The 14,087-nt window shown below is 47.7% G+C and overlaps 1 protein-coding gene and 1 pseudogene across 2 annotated transcripts; both read left to right on the top strand.

Annotated features, from left to right (window-relative positions):
• Positions 1 to 2,852, top strand: part of LOC147960486 (DELLA protein RHT-1-like) — a 292,703-nt pseudogene extending 289,851 nt beyond the window's left edge.
• Positions 2,853 to 4,846: 1,994 nt separating this feature from the next.
• On the top strand, positions 4,847 to 12,671 carry LOC125530181 (BRCA1-A complex subunit BRE-like protein). 2 transcript variants are annotated; one of them, XM_048694587.2, is made up of 14 exons: positions 4,848 to 5,072; positions 5,144 to 5,231; positions 5,316 to 5,496; positions 6,575 to 6,665; positions 6,905 to 6,940; positions 7,023 to 7,121; positions 8,141 to 8,271; positions 8,452 to 8,500; positions 9,007 to 9,096; positions 9,172 to 9,225; positions 11,549 to 11,614; positions 11,868 to 11,965; positions 12,045 to 12,122; positions 12,285 to 12,671. In XM_048694587.2, exons 1-13 carry the CDS (start codon positions 4,965 to 4,967, stop codon positions 12,112 to 12,114), a joined length of 1,161 nt encoding a protein of 386 aa, XP_048550544.1. In that variant the 5' UTR covers positions 4,848 to 4,964; the 3' UTR covers positions 12,115 to 12,122; positions 12,285 to 12,671. The 2 variants fall into 2 exon arrangements, with proteins under 2 accessions (XP_087390541.1, XP_048550544.1); XM_087534415.1 differs by having other exon boundaries at positions 4,847 to 5,072; positions 9,007 to 9,225.
• The last annotated feature ends 1,416 nt before the right edge of the window (positions 12,672 to 14,087 follow it).

Below are 14,087 nucleotides of genomic sequence, written 5' to 3'. Positions count from 1 at the left end.
CATAAACGGTTACGTTGATGCAAGCTTCGACACTGATCTGGATGACTCTAAGTCGCAAACCGGATACGTATTTATATTGAATGGTGGAGCTGTCAGTTGGTGCAGTTCCAAGCAGAGCGTCGTGGCGGGATCTACGTGTGAAACAGAGTACATAACTGCTTCGGAAGCAGCAAATGAAAGAGTCTGGATGAAGGAGTTCATATCTGATCTAGGTGTAATACCTAGTGCATCGGGTCCAATGAAAATCTTTTGTGACAATACTGGCGCAATTGCCTTGGCAAAGGAATCCAGATTTCACAAGAGAACCAAACACATCAAGAGACGCTTCAATTCCATCCGCGATCAAGTCAAGGAGGGAGACATAGAGATTTGCAAGATACATACGGATCTGAATGTTGCAGACCCGTTGACTAAGCCTCTCTCACGAGCAAAACATGGTCAACACCAAGACCCCATGGGTGTTAGAATCATTATTATGTAATCTAGATTATCGACTCTAGTGCAAGTGGGAGACTGAAGGAAATATGCCCTAGAGGTAATAATAAAGTTGATAAATGTCTATTATTCAAGCTAGAATTGTATTAACCGGAAACTTAGTACATGTGTGGATACATAGACAAACAGAGTGTCCCTAGTATGCCTCTACTTGACTAGCTCGTTTATCAAAGATGGTTAAGTTTCCTAGCCATAGACATGTGTTGTCATTTGATGAACGGGATCACATCATTAGAGAATGATGTGATGGACAAGACCCATCTGTTAGCTTAGCATAATGATCGTTTAGTTTTTCTGCTATTGCTTTCTTCATGACTTATACATGTTCCTCGGACTATGAGATTATGCAACTCCCAAATACCGGAGGAACACCTTGTGTGCTATCAAACATCACAACGTAACTGGGTGATTATAAAGATGCTATACAAGTGTCTCCGATGGTGTTTGTTGAGTTGTCATAGATCGATATTAGGATTTGTCACTCCGTGTATCGAAGAGGTATCTCTGGGCCCTCTCGGTAATGCACATCACTATGAGCCTTGCAAGCAATGTAACTAAAGAGCTAGTTACGGGATGATGCATTACGGAACGGGTAAAGAGACTTGCCGGTAACGAGATTGAACTAGGTATGATGACACCGACGATCGAATCTCGGGCAAGTAACATACTCATGACAAAGGGAACAACGTATATTGTTATGCAGTTTAGCCGATAAAGATCTTCGTAGAATATGTAGGAGCCAATATGAGCATCCAGGTTCCGCTATTGGTTATTGACCGGAGATGTGTCTTGGTCATGTCTACATAGTTCTCGAACTCGTAGGGTCCGCACGCTTAACGTTCAATGACGATTTGTATTATGAGTTATGCGATTTGATGACCGAAGTTTGTTCGGAGTCCCGGATGAGATCACAGACATGACGAGGAGTCTTGAAATGGCCGAGACATAAAGATTGATATATTAGACAATGTTATTCGGACACCGGATGAGTTTCAAGAGGTACCAGATAATTATCGGAGTGCTGGAGGCTTATCAGAACCCCCCGGGGGAACTAATGGGCCTCTATGGGCCTTAGTGGAAGAGAGTAAGGGCCGGGAGGGGCTGGCCGCGCCCCTGGATCCGAATTGGACTAGGGGAAGGGGGCAGCGCCCCCCCCCCCCCCTTTCCTTCCCTTCCCTCTCTCCCTTCCTTCTTCCTCCTCTTCCTTAGGTGGAAACCTATCAGGACTTGGAGTCCTAGTAGGATTCCCCTCTCCTGGCGCACCCTAGGAGGGCCGTCCGGCCTCCCTCCCCTCCTTTATATACGGGGGCAGGGGGCACCCTAGAACACACAAGTTTCTCTTAGCCGTGTGCGGTGCCCCCTCCACAGTTACACATCTCGGTCATATTATCATAGTGCTAAGGCGAAGCTCTGCGCCGGTAACTTCATCATCACCATCACCACGCCGTCGTGCTGACGAAACTCTCCCTTGGCCTCAACTAGATCAAGAGCTCGAGGGACGTCATTGAGCTGAACGTGTGCTGAACGCGGAGGTGCCGTACGTTCGGTACTTGATCGGTTGGATCGCGAAGACGTCCGACTACATCAACCACGTTACTAAACACTTCCGCTTTCGGTTCACGGGGGTACGTGGACACACTCTCCCTTCTCATTGCTATGCATCTCCTAGATAGATCTTGCATGATCGTAGGATTTTTTTTGAAATACTGTGTTCCCCAACACCGTCGACTCCTCCTGCAGCACCTACATGCTGCGGCCGATCCCTTCCTCGGTCGTCGCGCCGGCTGACCTGTTCGCCGACTCCGTGCGGGACCCCAAGCGGATGCACACTAGCGGAAGCAGCACCTCGTCGTCCTCCTCTCTCGGTGGGGGCGCCAGGAGCTCTGTGGTGGAGGCTGCTCCGCCGGTCGTGGCTGTGGCAACCGCGCCCGCTCTGCCGGTCGTCTGGTCGACACACAGGAGGCCGGGATTCGGCTGGTGCACGCGCTGCTGGCGTGCGCGGAGGCCGTCTAGCAGGAGAACCTCTCGGCCGCGGAGGCCCTCGCCCGCCACGTCTTCCGCTTCCGCCTGCGGACGGACAACTCCCTCCTCGACGTCGCCTTCGCCGACCTCCTCACCAGCGCCGGGCCCCCGCAGTCGGACGAGACTGACGCCTTGTAGCAGGTGGCCTGGAAGCTCGCCCAGTTCGCGCACACCATCTGCGTCAACTTCAAGTACCGCGGCCTCATCGCCGCCATGCTAGCGGACCTGGAGTCGTTCATGCTGCAGCCGAAGCGCGACAGAGCGGGCGGGACGGGTTGGCCCGGAGCCACAGGTCGCCGCAGCTGGATGGAAGGCATGGCGACACGCCGGCATGAGGCCGAGGTCATCGTCGCCGCAGAACACGCACTGGCACACGACGCAGTCCATGGACGACCTGGGCAGCGCGGCGAGGGACGACGAGGCGGCTGCTGCCGGAGCTGGGCGTGTCCACGGCCATGAGCCGGGCGCGGCCATGGTGCCATGCGTGGAGGAGTCCAAGTGCCGAGTGCGCCCATGGTCGCCAGGAGCTGGCGGTGGACATGATGGGTAGAGAAACCTCCGGCACGCTCAACATGTTTGACGAAATAATATGCCAAACCTGGTGGGTGTTAAGCTTTGTTGTTAACTCCTAATCATATGCATGTATGCAACCAAACCCCGGGTGAAAATTGCATCTCGATGACAAGACCCCTAATGCAGGCAACCAATCAACCGGTCATCTACGTTTTTGGCCCTGTTTTTCCTTACTTAGGCCCTGCTCAACCTAGCTCGTTTTTGCTCTCCTAGCCGGGCCCGGTGGAGAAACTAACCAAACATGCCCCTAGTACAACCGCCCAGCCATGTACTAATTCATTTGGGATCCTGATATTAATCCATAGCGGTGAACGAGAGGCATCCGATTTTGTCTCTGAAATATAGCAAACCAAGAACAGACAACCCAGTCCACACGGGTGGAAATGATGCATGGGAAGGAATAAGAGCATCTACAGCCGAACTTGGCAAATCCGACCCCTCAACCGGTCGCGGACGCGCCCGGACGCGTCCGCGGACAGTGACCGGTCACCCCTCAAAAAACACATTTCACATCTGGATACCTTAAATTAGAAACCTCAAATCCATATTATTACATGCAATGTGAAACATAATCTACGTGAGCTCGTTCGGTTCCGCTTGCCCAGCTCCGCCCTGGTCATGTCCGGAGGGCAGCTGCGCTCCTCAGAGTGTTGGTCTGGTCGTCGTTAAGGTAGGGTAGGGCATGGGACACGAGCTGGCTCACGGGACTTAAGGCCCCGTCGTCTCGCATGCCCTACTCTTCCTCGTCGGAGACCGGAACCCGAACGGTGCCGGTGGACGTCAGATCGATGATGGATCCGTCCGCGGACGAGCTGCCGACGTCCACCATGATGCGATTGCTGCGCCCGGACTGATACGTCATACGGGGCGCGGAGAATGCGACTCCGCCACGCCGACGTCCGCTGTCGCGAGGGTTGCCGCTGCCTCCCGCGCCCGGTGCCTTGCACGGTGGGCACGGCATGCCATGGCCTCGTTGGATGAGGCCCATGGTGTGTCCCTATGCTCGACGCGCCTCCGGAGGGGTTGCGCATTCGCCAGCGTGTCCAGATGCCAGACGGACCGCACGGCCTCCGGCTAGGCAGCTATGGCCGGCCTAGCGCCGGATCCATGCCCATTTGGGTGGACGCAATAGATTCCCGACGGATGGAGTCCGAGCGCAGCCGTCCACAGGCCTCCTCCCGGGCACGGCAGAGCGCAAGTCGTATGACCATCTCCTCCTCGGGGCCGCGCGGGATGAGCGCGGGGTCGACGGATCTGGAGGTGAAGGACTCGGATCCGCTTCCCGCCATGCCGGAGAAGGCCTGGAAGGAGTCAAAAACGAGCTTGGGTGGAGGAGGAGGAGTTGAGGGAGGGGAGTGAAGTGGCTAGGGTTTGGTTCGGCGAGCGGATGGGGAGAAATTTATATGGGGTCGGGTGGGCCAGCGTGGGCGGGGTCCGACGTGGCGGACGTGCCAGGCGCTCCATATTTGGGCTGGATATGGAGGTGCCGGTCAACCCGGACGTTTGAGGGCCGTTTGAAGGGACCGTCTGGGTCAAAAAATCATGACCCGACAATGACCGGACGGCCTGCTCAAGCGTATGAGGCTGGTTTAAGGGGTCCGGTTGTAGATACTCTAACCGAGACACGGATCCAACGGCCAAAAGAACCGGATGCGCGAGAGGGCTTGAATTAGGTTTTTTTTTGGGGGGTGGACTTGAATTAGGTGCAGTTTCTACTATCCTAAATTCTACATGGGCCGCAACGGACCAAACTCACCAGAGAAAGATCAGTCGGCCTACACCTCCTGCTGTTTGACCCTTTTCCAAACCCAAAGACAGTACTAGCAGAGAGGGAGCTGTCCCGAATCCGTCGGTTACCACGACTGCCGCCGGCGATGGCTCCCTCCGCCGACGCCGCCGCGCCCGCCCCGACCCCTCCGCTGGCGCCCCTCATCGCCGCGCAGCTCAAGTTCCTCCTCACCAACTCCAGTCTCCCCATCAAGGTACCTAGGGTGCTCACGACTGCTCCACCATTCCGGTCCCTCCTCACCTGCCTCCCCGCGCTCGCTTGCAGGTGGTGCAGATCTGGTCCGGATGCAGCAGCGGCCGCTACGCCGATCGCTTCACCCTCGGCATCCCCTTCTGCCTCGACTACGTCTACTGTAACGCACCCCTACCCACCCGCTCGCTGTAATGGCCTAGGGTTCGGTGCTCAGGTTTTCGCGGCTCTGATCTTGGTTTCGCAGGGGATTTCTTGTATAATGCGATGCACCCCAAGGTGGCGCCGGACGTCATATTCGGGCAGGGCGACGAGGGGTTCCAGCCGCTGGTCGATTATGACGAGTCCGGGAATGGGGGCAAGAGCTGCTTGGCACACTGGGATTACCGCGACCCCCGTGGCCTCCTCTGCCTCGTGGAGGAGCTCCGGTGATTCCCCTTTGCTTCTATGGTTCTCTATGCTGTCATGTGATCATTAGTGTTGTGTGTAATTGCTCTGTGTGCATGTTAATTGGACTGGAGGCGGTATGAGTTGGAAGTTGCGAACATGGGAATAGGGTTTCGATATGCAGGGGTGGATTCATCCATTTGACATTGGTGCGGTCTAGTTTGGATAACTAAAATCTTGCACAACCTATGTCATACTAAACGAATTGATGTGCGTGTTTTTTTTGTGTCGCTTCCTCTTCTCTCAAATGCATGTAAAGCTATGTTTTTAAAGCGTCCCTAAGGCGACGCCTAGGCGTCGAAGCGCTCCCCCTCCGCTTTGGAAAATCGACCGCTTTGGGCGCCTAGGCGTCCAAAGCGCCCGCCTAGGCGGCGCCTAGGCGCCAAAGCGCCCCCCCCCCCCCCCCCCCTCCCTAAGGCGGTAAGGCGTCGCCTTAAAAACATAGATGTAAAGGCAATGGAATAATCATGGAAGAAATAATGGCTGGCCCTTCTGTTTTTTCATATAGCAAAATGAGTCTAATATAATCTGACGGTACATGTGTCATATGAACAGAAAATGTGCTCCATCCAGTCTATTTATTTTTAGAAGACGTTAACTTTATCGTTTGGTTCCTAATTATACAGATATATTTCGTCATTTGCCTTTTGCACTTATTTATTTCATTCTCTCTGAAGCATTTATGCATAACATACAGGTGACCATCTTATTTCATTTTACTTGAAATAACTTAATGGAAGAAAAACTCAAATTAATAAAGTGTAAACACAAGGCCAGCAACTTGGTGATGATTAGGCCTGCACTTGGTTTGGCTAGGCATTTGTTGGGGCTGGGATATTGGTTAGAAATTCATCGAGTGAAGCTAGTGGTGGGTCCTCAACAAAAATCTGTACTGATATGTCAAGAGGAATTAGGAGTGCCAGTGTAGTTGTTGGCTTGAAATAATGCTATCTTGAGATGAGCAGATTGTTGGTGCGCAGAGCATGCTTGAGATTGTACTGGTGCTTTTCGTGCTGAACTCATTTCTAAGCTATTTGCTGTTGGCTTAATTTTCTGCAGGTTATTATACATTGAGTACCAAAAGAAGCTGGTTGAGAAAGTGGATGATGCAAGACTGAAGTTTGAAATAAGCACAGTTCTTGCTAAGGAGGTAAATGTACCAAGTTTTCCCTTTTGACCTTTCTGTGGCATTGACTGCTTATCTTATGAAGTAACTAGAAGGTATTCTTAATATGGTTTGGTTTAAATATAGTGAGAAACATACATGCTCATGTGAATGAGTTGAAGATTGAGCCATTTGACTGGCTTATTACCAGTTTCGTTCTTCAGCTTGATTGTTGAAATCCATTTATCTTATAGATGACTTTTCCAATATTTGTGTTCAAACAGGGGATTGAAGTCTCCGTGGTATCATCAACTGGTAGGGTAAGTTCACAGTCTCCACGGCCATTTTCATCTCTGAAAGTTGATGCCTTTTCTTATATTGTATTTTCATATTTCTTTGTAGTCAGATGAGGTGAAATTTGCTGTCCCGCTTCTGGATTTAGACCTCAAAATGATGGTGCCTGGATGTCCTTGGAAACTTCCCCAAAAGATCCATCTGCAGGTTAACCTCTAAAACCACTCCTTACATGTACACATATGTGGACATGTAAAAATAGCTGTAACAATGTTAATGATGTTAATAGAAAATGAGTAATGATGATGATAATTGAGAAATATTTATACCAGCAAAATTTCAGCTGCTTATGCCGATACGAAATTGTAACACTATAACCATTATAGTATGGGGTCGTAAGGCCTCATTGAGGTACCCTAGGAGCTCAGGACCTATGCGGGTGCTACGGCAGCCGCACCACTATGGTAGGGATGAAGGAGACTGGCACTTGGTTAACTACTCCTTACTTTTGAATTTGACGCGCCTTGCTTCTTTCCCAGTCCCTTGCTAGCAAATCTGAAGGATACAAACAAATCACCTAATGATAGCAACTGCTCATAAGCTAGCAACTGACAATCCAGATCCCTAATTTAAAGTTTTGTCGTACTTCCTATTGCCCATTCGCCCGGCACATACATTACACTAGTTCATTTATTATTCTGGATTACTTGCCACATCTTTGTAACAAGGAGAGTGTGCATCTTCTCTAACCAAGATAACTGCATATGCATAGTAAACCATGTGAAGGTTGCAGTCATTGTTACCTAACACGGTAGTATGTACTGCTTAAGGATGTTCCAGCTATTGGATCTTACTACGATCAGAGCATTGTCATTATACAACATGCAAATGGCTCGGGGCATTTCCCTGTAAAAGAAAAGCATCAGGAGTTTCAGCAGTCAACAATCCCATTACTGCATAGATATGTTCTCTTTCGCTCAAGTGGTGACTTGGAAGTATCTGATGAATTGTCATGTGTCAAGGACTCAGTATGCAAACAATCTGGCAGAACTCCCCAAAATACTTCCTAGATAGCAGACAAATCATGCTACACATAAATAACAAATATATTTACTGCTAGACATGGTCACCACTGCTAACTTTGTATGTTTTATAATTTGGATAATTTAATGGAATTTAGGGGTTTTGTCATGCATTTGATAATGGACAGCTCGGCTATTTTGCAGGCCATATTTCCGGTTAGCAGTAGTTACCTCTCTGTTCCTTCTGCACCAGGACTGAAACTAACCTCAACTCCTGATTTGAAGTCATTTTTCTCTGTGGATGGTGTTAAGCTCCCTGCATGGGTAGATGGGATGTAAGTCAACTTGCGAGACTTCCAAATGAGTAAATGGTTAAACGAAGATTATCTCTTGTTGCATGTTATATGCCAAAACAGACCAGACCTGTGTGATACAATCTTCTGCTGAACATTTTCACCAAAAGAAACAGCATCACTTTGTCACTGATGATCTCCTCTTTGTCTAATTATGTAAAGGTGCATGGCTGAGTATATTCCCACTTTAGAAGAAGACCTTAAATTGCAGGTAATTATTGTTGCATTTTACCAGTATCTGTCCTGATCTGACTGTCTATTCTCACCGTTGGTGTTGTTATGCTATATCTTCTGTTGTGATGTCAACTCCATTCATATTAAACGTGATATGTTAGTTAGGGATTGCGCAAGGGTTACTACTTTTGTCACATTAAAGCTGTGAGCATTTCTGTGCTCAAGATTTCATTATGGATCTGTCATTCCGAAAATGGTGCCAAGAACAGAAAAATGTAACTAGGAAAGGACATAGTAGGTTTTACGATATTGTTGACATCGTAGCTGTAAGCAGGAAACCTTTTGCTGTGCTGTAGCTTTTGCATTTTGACTTTTATTAGTAGACTTGTTTGGACGTATAAGCATGTAAGTTGTTAAATCCACTGGAAACTGAAATTTCACTATGGCTGAAGCATCTAATTGGTTAAACAAGGTATCAATTTTAGAACACCATTAATGGCACTGTTGGATTTAACAAGCTTATGTTTCTGAATTATATTAAAGGTCGTGGATGCATCAGCTTCAATCGGTTGCAGGAGACGATTCATTGAGGCCCTAGCTCCTGCTTTCGGGAGACCATTGGAGGCTGATCCGGTACTTGCTTCTCATTGTTTTCTTATGTTATTGTGGTTTTTGCCATGTCGTTTAACAACTCTGTCTATGTATCAGATTTTTTGCAGGAAAGCCACAGTTCTTTCCATTTCGGGGATTTTCACATTTCTGGTATGTCATTAAATGCGTAAATCTAGTTTTTTTTTCATTTTTTCCACTGCGTGGAGCTAATCAATAAATAAAAGAATACATATAATTCATTACCTTCCTACCAAGAGACGGAGCGAATGTTAGGATTGTTAGCCACTCAAGCTGTGCGGGTTGCTGACCCATGATTGACCCTCCATGGTTGCATTTCACCATCCTTATTTAAAAAGTACCAAGGGGATTCTCCTGTAATGTATAAGGTCAGCGTTAGCATGTTGGACAAAGTGACCTGAACTCTGGCGTGTTTCCACCTGTCCGCGACTGTTCCTGCTGCTCACACCCTTTTCCACCGCGATTTCCCGCCGCTGCCGGTGCCTTTTTTCCGCCGCTCGCGGCTATAAAAGCCGTGTAGCGACTCCTCTATCTCCACTCCGCTCTCCGCTTCTCCCCGTCCCCTCCCCAGATCTGCCTGCGCCCTTTCTTCCGCCAATGCCATGCTGCGTCGCCGCCCCATCGGGAGCAGGGCCACCGCGTGGCCTCCAAAAGAGGATGATGCCGCCTATGAGGCGCAAGCTGCCGCCATCAGTGAGATGGGTGACATCGGGATGCTTGAGTCGGACGACGAGGATCCCGTCATCCCGCCCGTGCTTGTTGGACTCTTCCGCACGAGGGTCGCCCGCCGCGTCAACATTGTGCCATGGACGCGCCAGTGTCGCACCCTCACCTGTAGGGAGGCTTGGAACGCCCGCATTACTGCCTACCTTGCCCGCCCAGCCCCAGTCTTCTATGAGAACACAGCCTGGCGAAGTTCGACAAAGCCATGGCAGAATCGGCAGCGATGGATGCCAAGAGGGAGTGCGCCATCTGGGAATGAGCTGCTGCTCCTGATGTCGAGGAGGGCGCCTGTTTGGCATGGGAGTCGGACGCCCGCGACTCAAAGGCCACAGCCAGCATCGACAAGTCCTGCGCTGGCTCGTCCTGCGGCATCTAGTTTAGTTTACTAATGTAGTTGTGTTGGAAATGTCGTCCCCTTCTCTAAAATGTCGCTAAAGTGACTAATCTTACTCCTGGATATGTACAATTTCACTAAAGCGGCTAATTTTGTCCCCATATATAAATGAACTATCACTTTGCAATGTCGTTCCAAGTGTTTGATGTTTATCTGACCGAAGTTTGGTTAAAAATCTATGCTAAACAGAAGTAGTTTTTTTTGAGTTGTTGCAAACAAAAAAAGGAAATGAAAGGGAAAAATTATGGAGGCTGCATTTTGGAGAATCTGAGTCTGCACGTAGGTAGGCTTGGCAGCCTCCCAAAAATTATGGAGTGGGCTCCAAAACTATTTTGGAGGCTGGCGAAGTGGCGAATCTGCTAGATTGCTCCAAGTCTCAGGGGCTTCCCCTCGTGTCGTAAATACTTTCCTTACCCTTTTGCCAAATAAGCCTTCTTCTTTTTTGTTCTGGATATGTATTTTGTATTTGCATACAGCTGTCTGCAATTCTGTGTGGGGGCTGCTAGTAAATTAGAGCGGGGAGACCTGCCCTTGTGCACTCTGGTACCCGTGTCATCTGAGCTCTGTGACCCCATCCCCCTTTCTGGTGGCCAGCAGGCGGTGCCACCATCGCTTGAGGCAACATGGAAAATGTAAAAGAAAACAAAATCCAACTTTTAACTGAAAGCATACAGATGACCAACTTTTAACCCAAACAGTCAAATCCGAACTTCTGAATCTAATTACCAACTTTTAACTCATCGAATCACAAGATTCAATGCACAAACCAAACTTCTAACTCAATCAAAATGAACATTGGACTCATAAATTGCTAGCATTTCATTTTAGAATTGCCAAGCATGTTGAACCACAACCAACATCCATTTCTTGTACCAGAAACGGTGAAACGCACTAGAGCATGAAATGCCTTTTATACATTTGCTCCTACTTTGCGCTTTCACTTCATGTCACCCGTTCTAGCATTTTCCATTTAAGTTCTCTATCCGAATGAGGGAGTTTATTATAGACTGTTTGTTGCTGTAGTGTTTGTCATTTCATGGTAGTGACATGGCTGACATGTGGCACCCATGTCATCAAAACCACTAGGGAAACCAAACCACCCAAGTGTGAAAAGCACGGTTTGATGTTGCAATTCAAACGGTTTTATAGTTGAAGATTGAAAAGTGAACCTTTGCCAGAGTTCACTGTCGAATAGTAGACTTTTTCTTAGTAAGAATGCTCTCTATAAATTATTATGTTGGCATTTAGCACCATATATTTTGATTCTTTAGTCTCATATACTTGTGTCTGGATTATCCACTAACCAGTAGTGACTTTTGACGCAATGTGATGTTGCAGGTTCACTTTGTCATCCCCCTTCAATTCCCCAAACAACAACCTATCCTGACTTTGCAGAGTTGTCAGGTATATTTATTTGGCTAATGGTTATTTGCGATATACTCCCACCATACAAAGTTAGTACAAAGTTGAGACACTTATTTTCAGACGGAGGGAGTACATGCTTACTGGTTATTTCTTATGTAGATGCTTGATCAAAGGTCTTGCTTGTATGCAGTCTGTTGTTTTTGAATATAGATTTGGATGGTCGGTGGTAGTGACGGCTGTTGGTATTTTTGTTGCTTGTGCAGTAACGTTCTCATTCCTGATTCCTCTGCAGCACTGTAATTCCCAAGGTATACCTATCACGTCATCTCCAAAAAACAGCTATCCATGGAGTCCTAGATGGGAAGTGACAGAAATGGCGGAACGCATCTAGTAAGTCTTTCATTGTACCTGTCTTGCATCTGCAATGATTTTCAGAATCTTATTCGATATTTCCTTCACAAATTTACAGCGACTATCTCGCCGACGAGTGCCAGAATTTCAAGAAGTTATGCAGTGATGGTTTCCCTCAAGCAAAGTAGCTAAGGAGGTAATGTTCTGGAGAACGAACTTTCCTCTATGGTTTCCCTCAAACAGAGTAGCTAAGGATGTAATGTCGTGAAGAACAGACTCTTCCTCTAGATGATTTTTAGTCGTGCTTCTTTTGCTGCGGAAGTGCAACTACTGATTGATTGTTGTCATCTCTGTCTAGGAAGCATCTCTACCCTTTTGGCTTGCACGCTCTGCCCGTAAACTGTAGTCCTCGACTATTTGTGTGACGAGCGAGGAGCAAGGAAGCAGCCTGACCAGGCAGTAGAATCAGTCCATAGGGCAAGAGAGTGCTTCTATCTGGCAAGTAAATTCTGTACAATAGCGTTGTTGGTTTGTTGATGCCACCCCTGTTGGTCATGGTGGTTTTGGGGGAGAAATGGCAATTCAGTTCTTCCCGTCTTGGGAGTTGTGTACATATGGATATTGGTCGTTGAATTCTCTCCAGTGTAAAGTTTGCTGCATGTGACAGTAGGAGTATGAACCGTTTTGTTCTTGAGCATCTGCGACAACTCTGGCGCGAACTCGAAGAAATCAGCTGCTTTTTTTTTATCAAGTACTTGTCTGCATAAATATTCTCGCACCGTTATCCTGTCCGTCAGAGAAGAGGAAGTAGGAGTATGAATTCGTCAGTTTGCTTCCACTGGCAACGTTGTTTCGATATCAGATTAGATTATTTCAGTCAACTTTTTAAGGAGGTAGCCATCTCTGGTTACTTCCTCCGTCTCGGTTTACAAGGCAGCTAGCTGTATATGTATTATATGTGATGAAAAATACTCTCCTCGTTCCTAAATATAAGTCTTTGGAGAGATTTTATTATGAACCACATACGGAGCAAAGTGAGTGAATTTATACTCTAAAATGCATCTAGGTATATCTGTATGTGGTCCATAGTGAAATATCTACAAAGACTTATATTTAGAAACGGAGGAAGTATATGTTTAGATACTATATCCGCTTAAGAATTTAATAATATACACTCTTGATGACATATAACTCATATTTAGTTAGTCAAATAGATGACCTAAAACTACGCGCACCTCTAAACTGAGACGGAGGAAATCCCTAAAAAAGACTGAGACGGAGGGAATACCATCGATTGCAGTTAGTCAAATAGGTGATCTAGAATTACATGCACACCCTCTAAACTGAGACTGTGAGAGTACCATCGATTGTAGCGCGTAATTACAAGGTGAGTTGGTCTAGTGGTTTGTGTCGCAGGTGTTTTATATTTGGCGGTTTACTCGATTAAAATGAAAAGGGAATGGCTGGGTGCCAGAATTCCCAATTTGGGCCAGTGGACTGTTTTCCGCCCTTCATCTCCGATCTAACGGCTGCAAAGGTGTCTTCAACCTCTCGATGCATCTTTCAACCACCACACAAACCATCGGTCGAACCGCCAGCCACCACCGCCCGCGGCCGGTGGCGCTACCATGCAGCCTTGCCGCCCCGTCCTTCCTGGAAGCTCCTCCCATCGTCGTGCTACCGCTGCCCCGACCATCCCTCTAGGTCCGGGCCTCGCCGTTTTTTCTTCGGCAAACCTTCACCACCATTGTGCTGCCGCCCCCCAGCAACTGCCGTGCTGCCTCCCCCATCCCTCACCCTAAGATAGATGATGGGGTAGCCTGCCCAACAAGGTCGTTTCTCCCCTCCGGCAGTTTCTTCGTTCAACAAAAAATTAACTGACCTAAATTCAAAAGTCAGGCGATTGACATGTAGCTATTGTGAAATAAAAATTTATGAACATTGCATGAAAGATCCAACATACATAGGTCCAAAAAGAAAATGTTATCATAGCATCGGACCCTCTGTTCACAAATATAAGAAGTTTGAATATTTCAATTAAGTACATACAGACTGAATGAGTGAAAGTTAGAACATTTTATATTTACGAAATGTATATGAACGCTGCTACACAGACAACAAACACTGGATGAATTTCAGAGGACGCAACATATCAAGCCGT

This window comes from Triticum urartu, chromosome 7A (genome assembly GCF_056163025.1).
Source record: "Triticum urartu cultivar PI428250 chromosome 7A, HENAU_Tu73, whole genome shotgun sequence".
Lineage (NCBI taxonomy): Eukaryota > Viridiplantae > Streptophyta > Magnoliopsida > Poales > Poaceae > Triticum > Triticum urartu.
The sequence above is the reverse complement of the archived record's forward strand: the minus strand, read 5'-3'. Positions and strand labels throughout refer to the sequence as shown.

Excerpts from the sequence above, each read along its gene's own strand:
- LOC125530181 (XM_087534415.1), top strand. The coding sequence starts at position 4,965 with ATGGCTCCCTCCGCCGACGCCGCCGCGCCCGCCCCGACCCCTCCGCTG. Across the intron at positions 8,501-9,006 it reads AAGAAGACCTTAAATTGCAG|GTCGTGGATGCATCAGCTTC; the intron begins GTAATTATTGTT and ends ATTATATTAAAG. Across the intron at positions 9,226-11,548 it reads CGGGGATTTTCACATTTCTG|GTTCACTTTGTCATCCCCCT; the intron begins GTATGTCATTAA and ends GTGATGTTGCAG.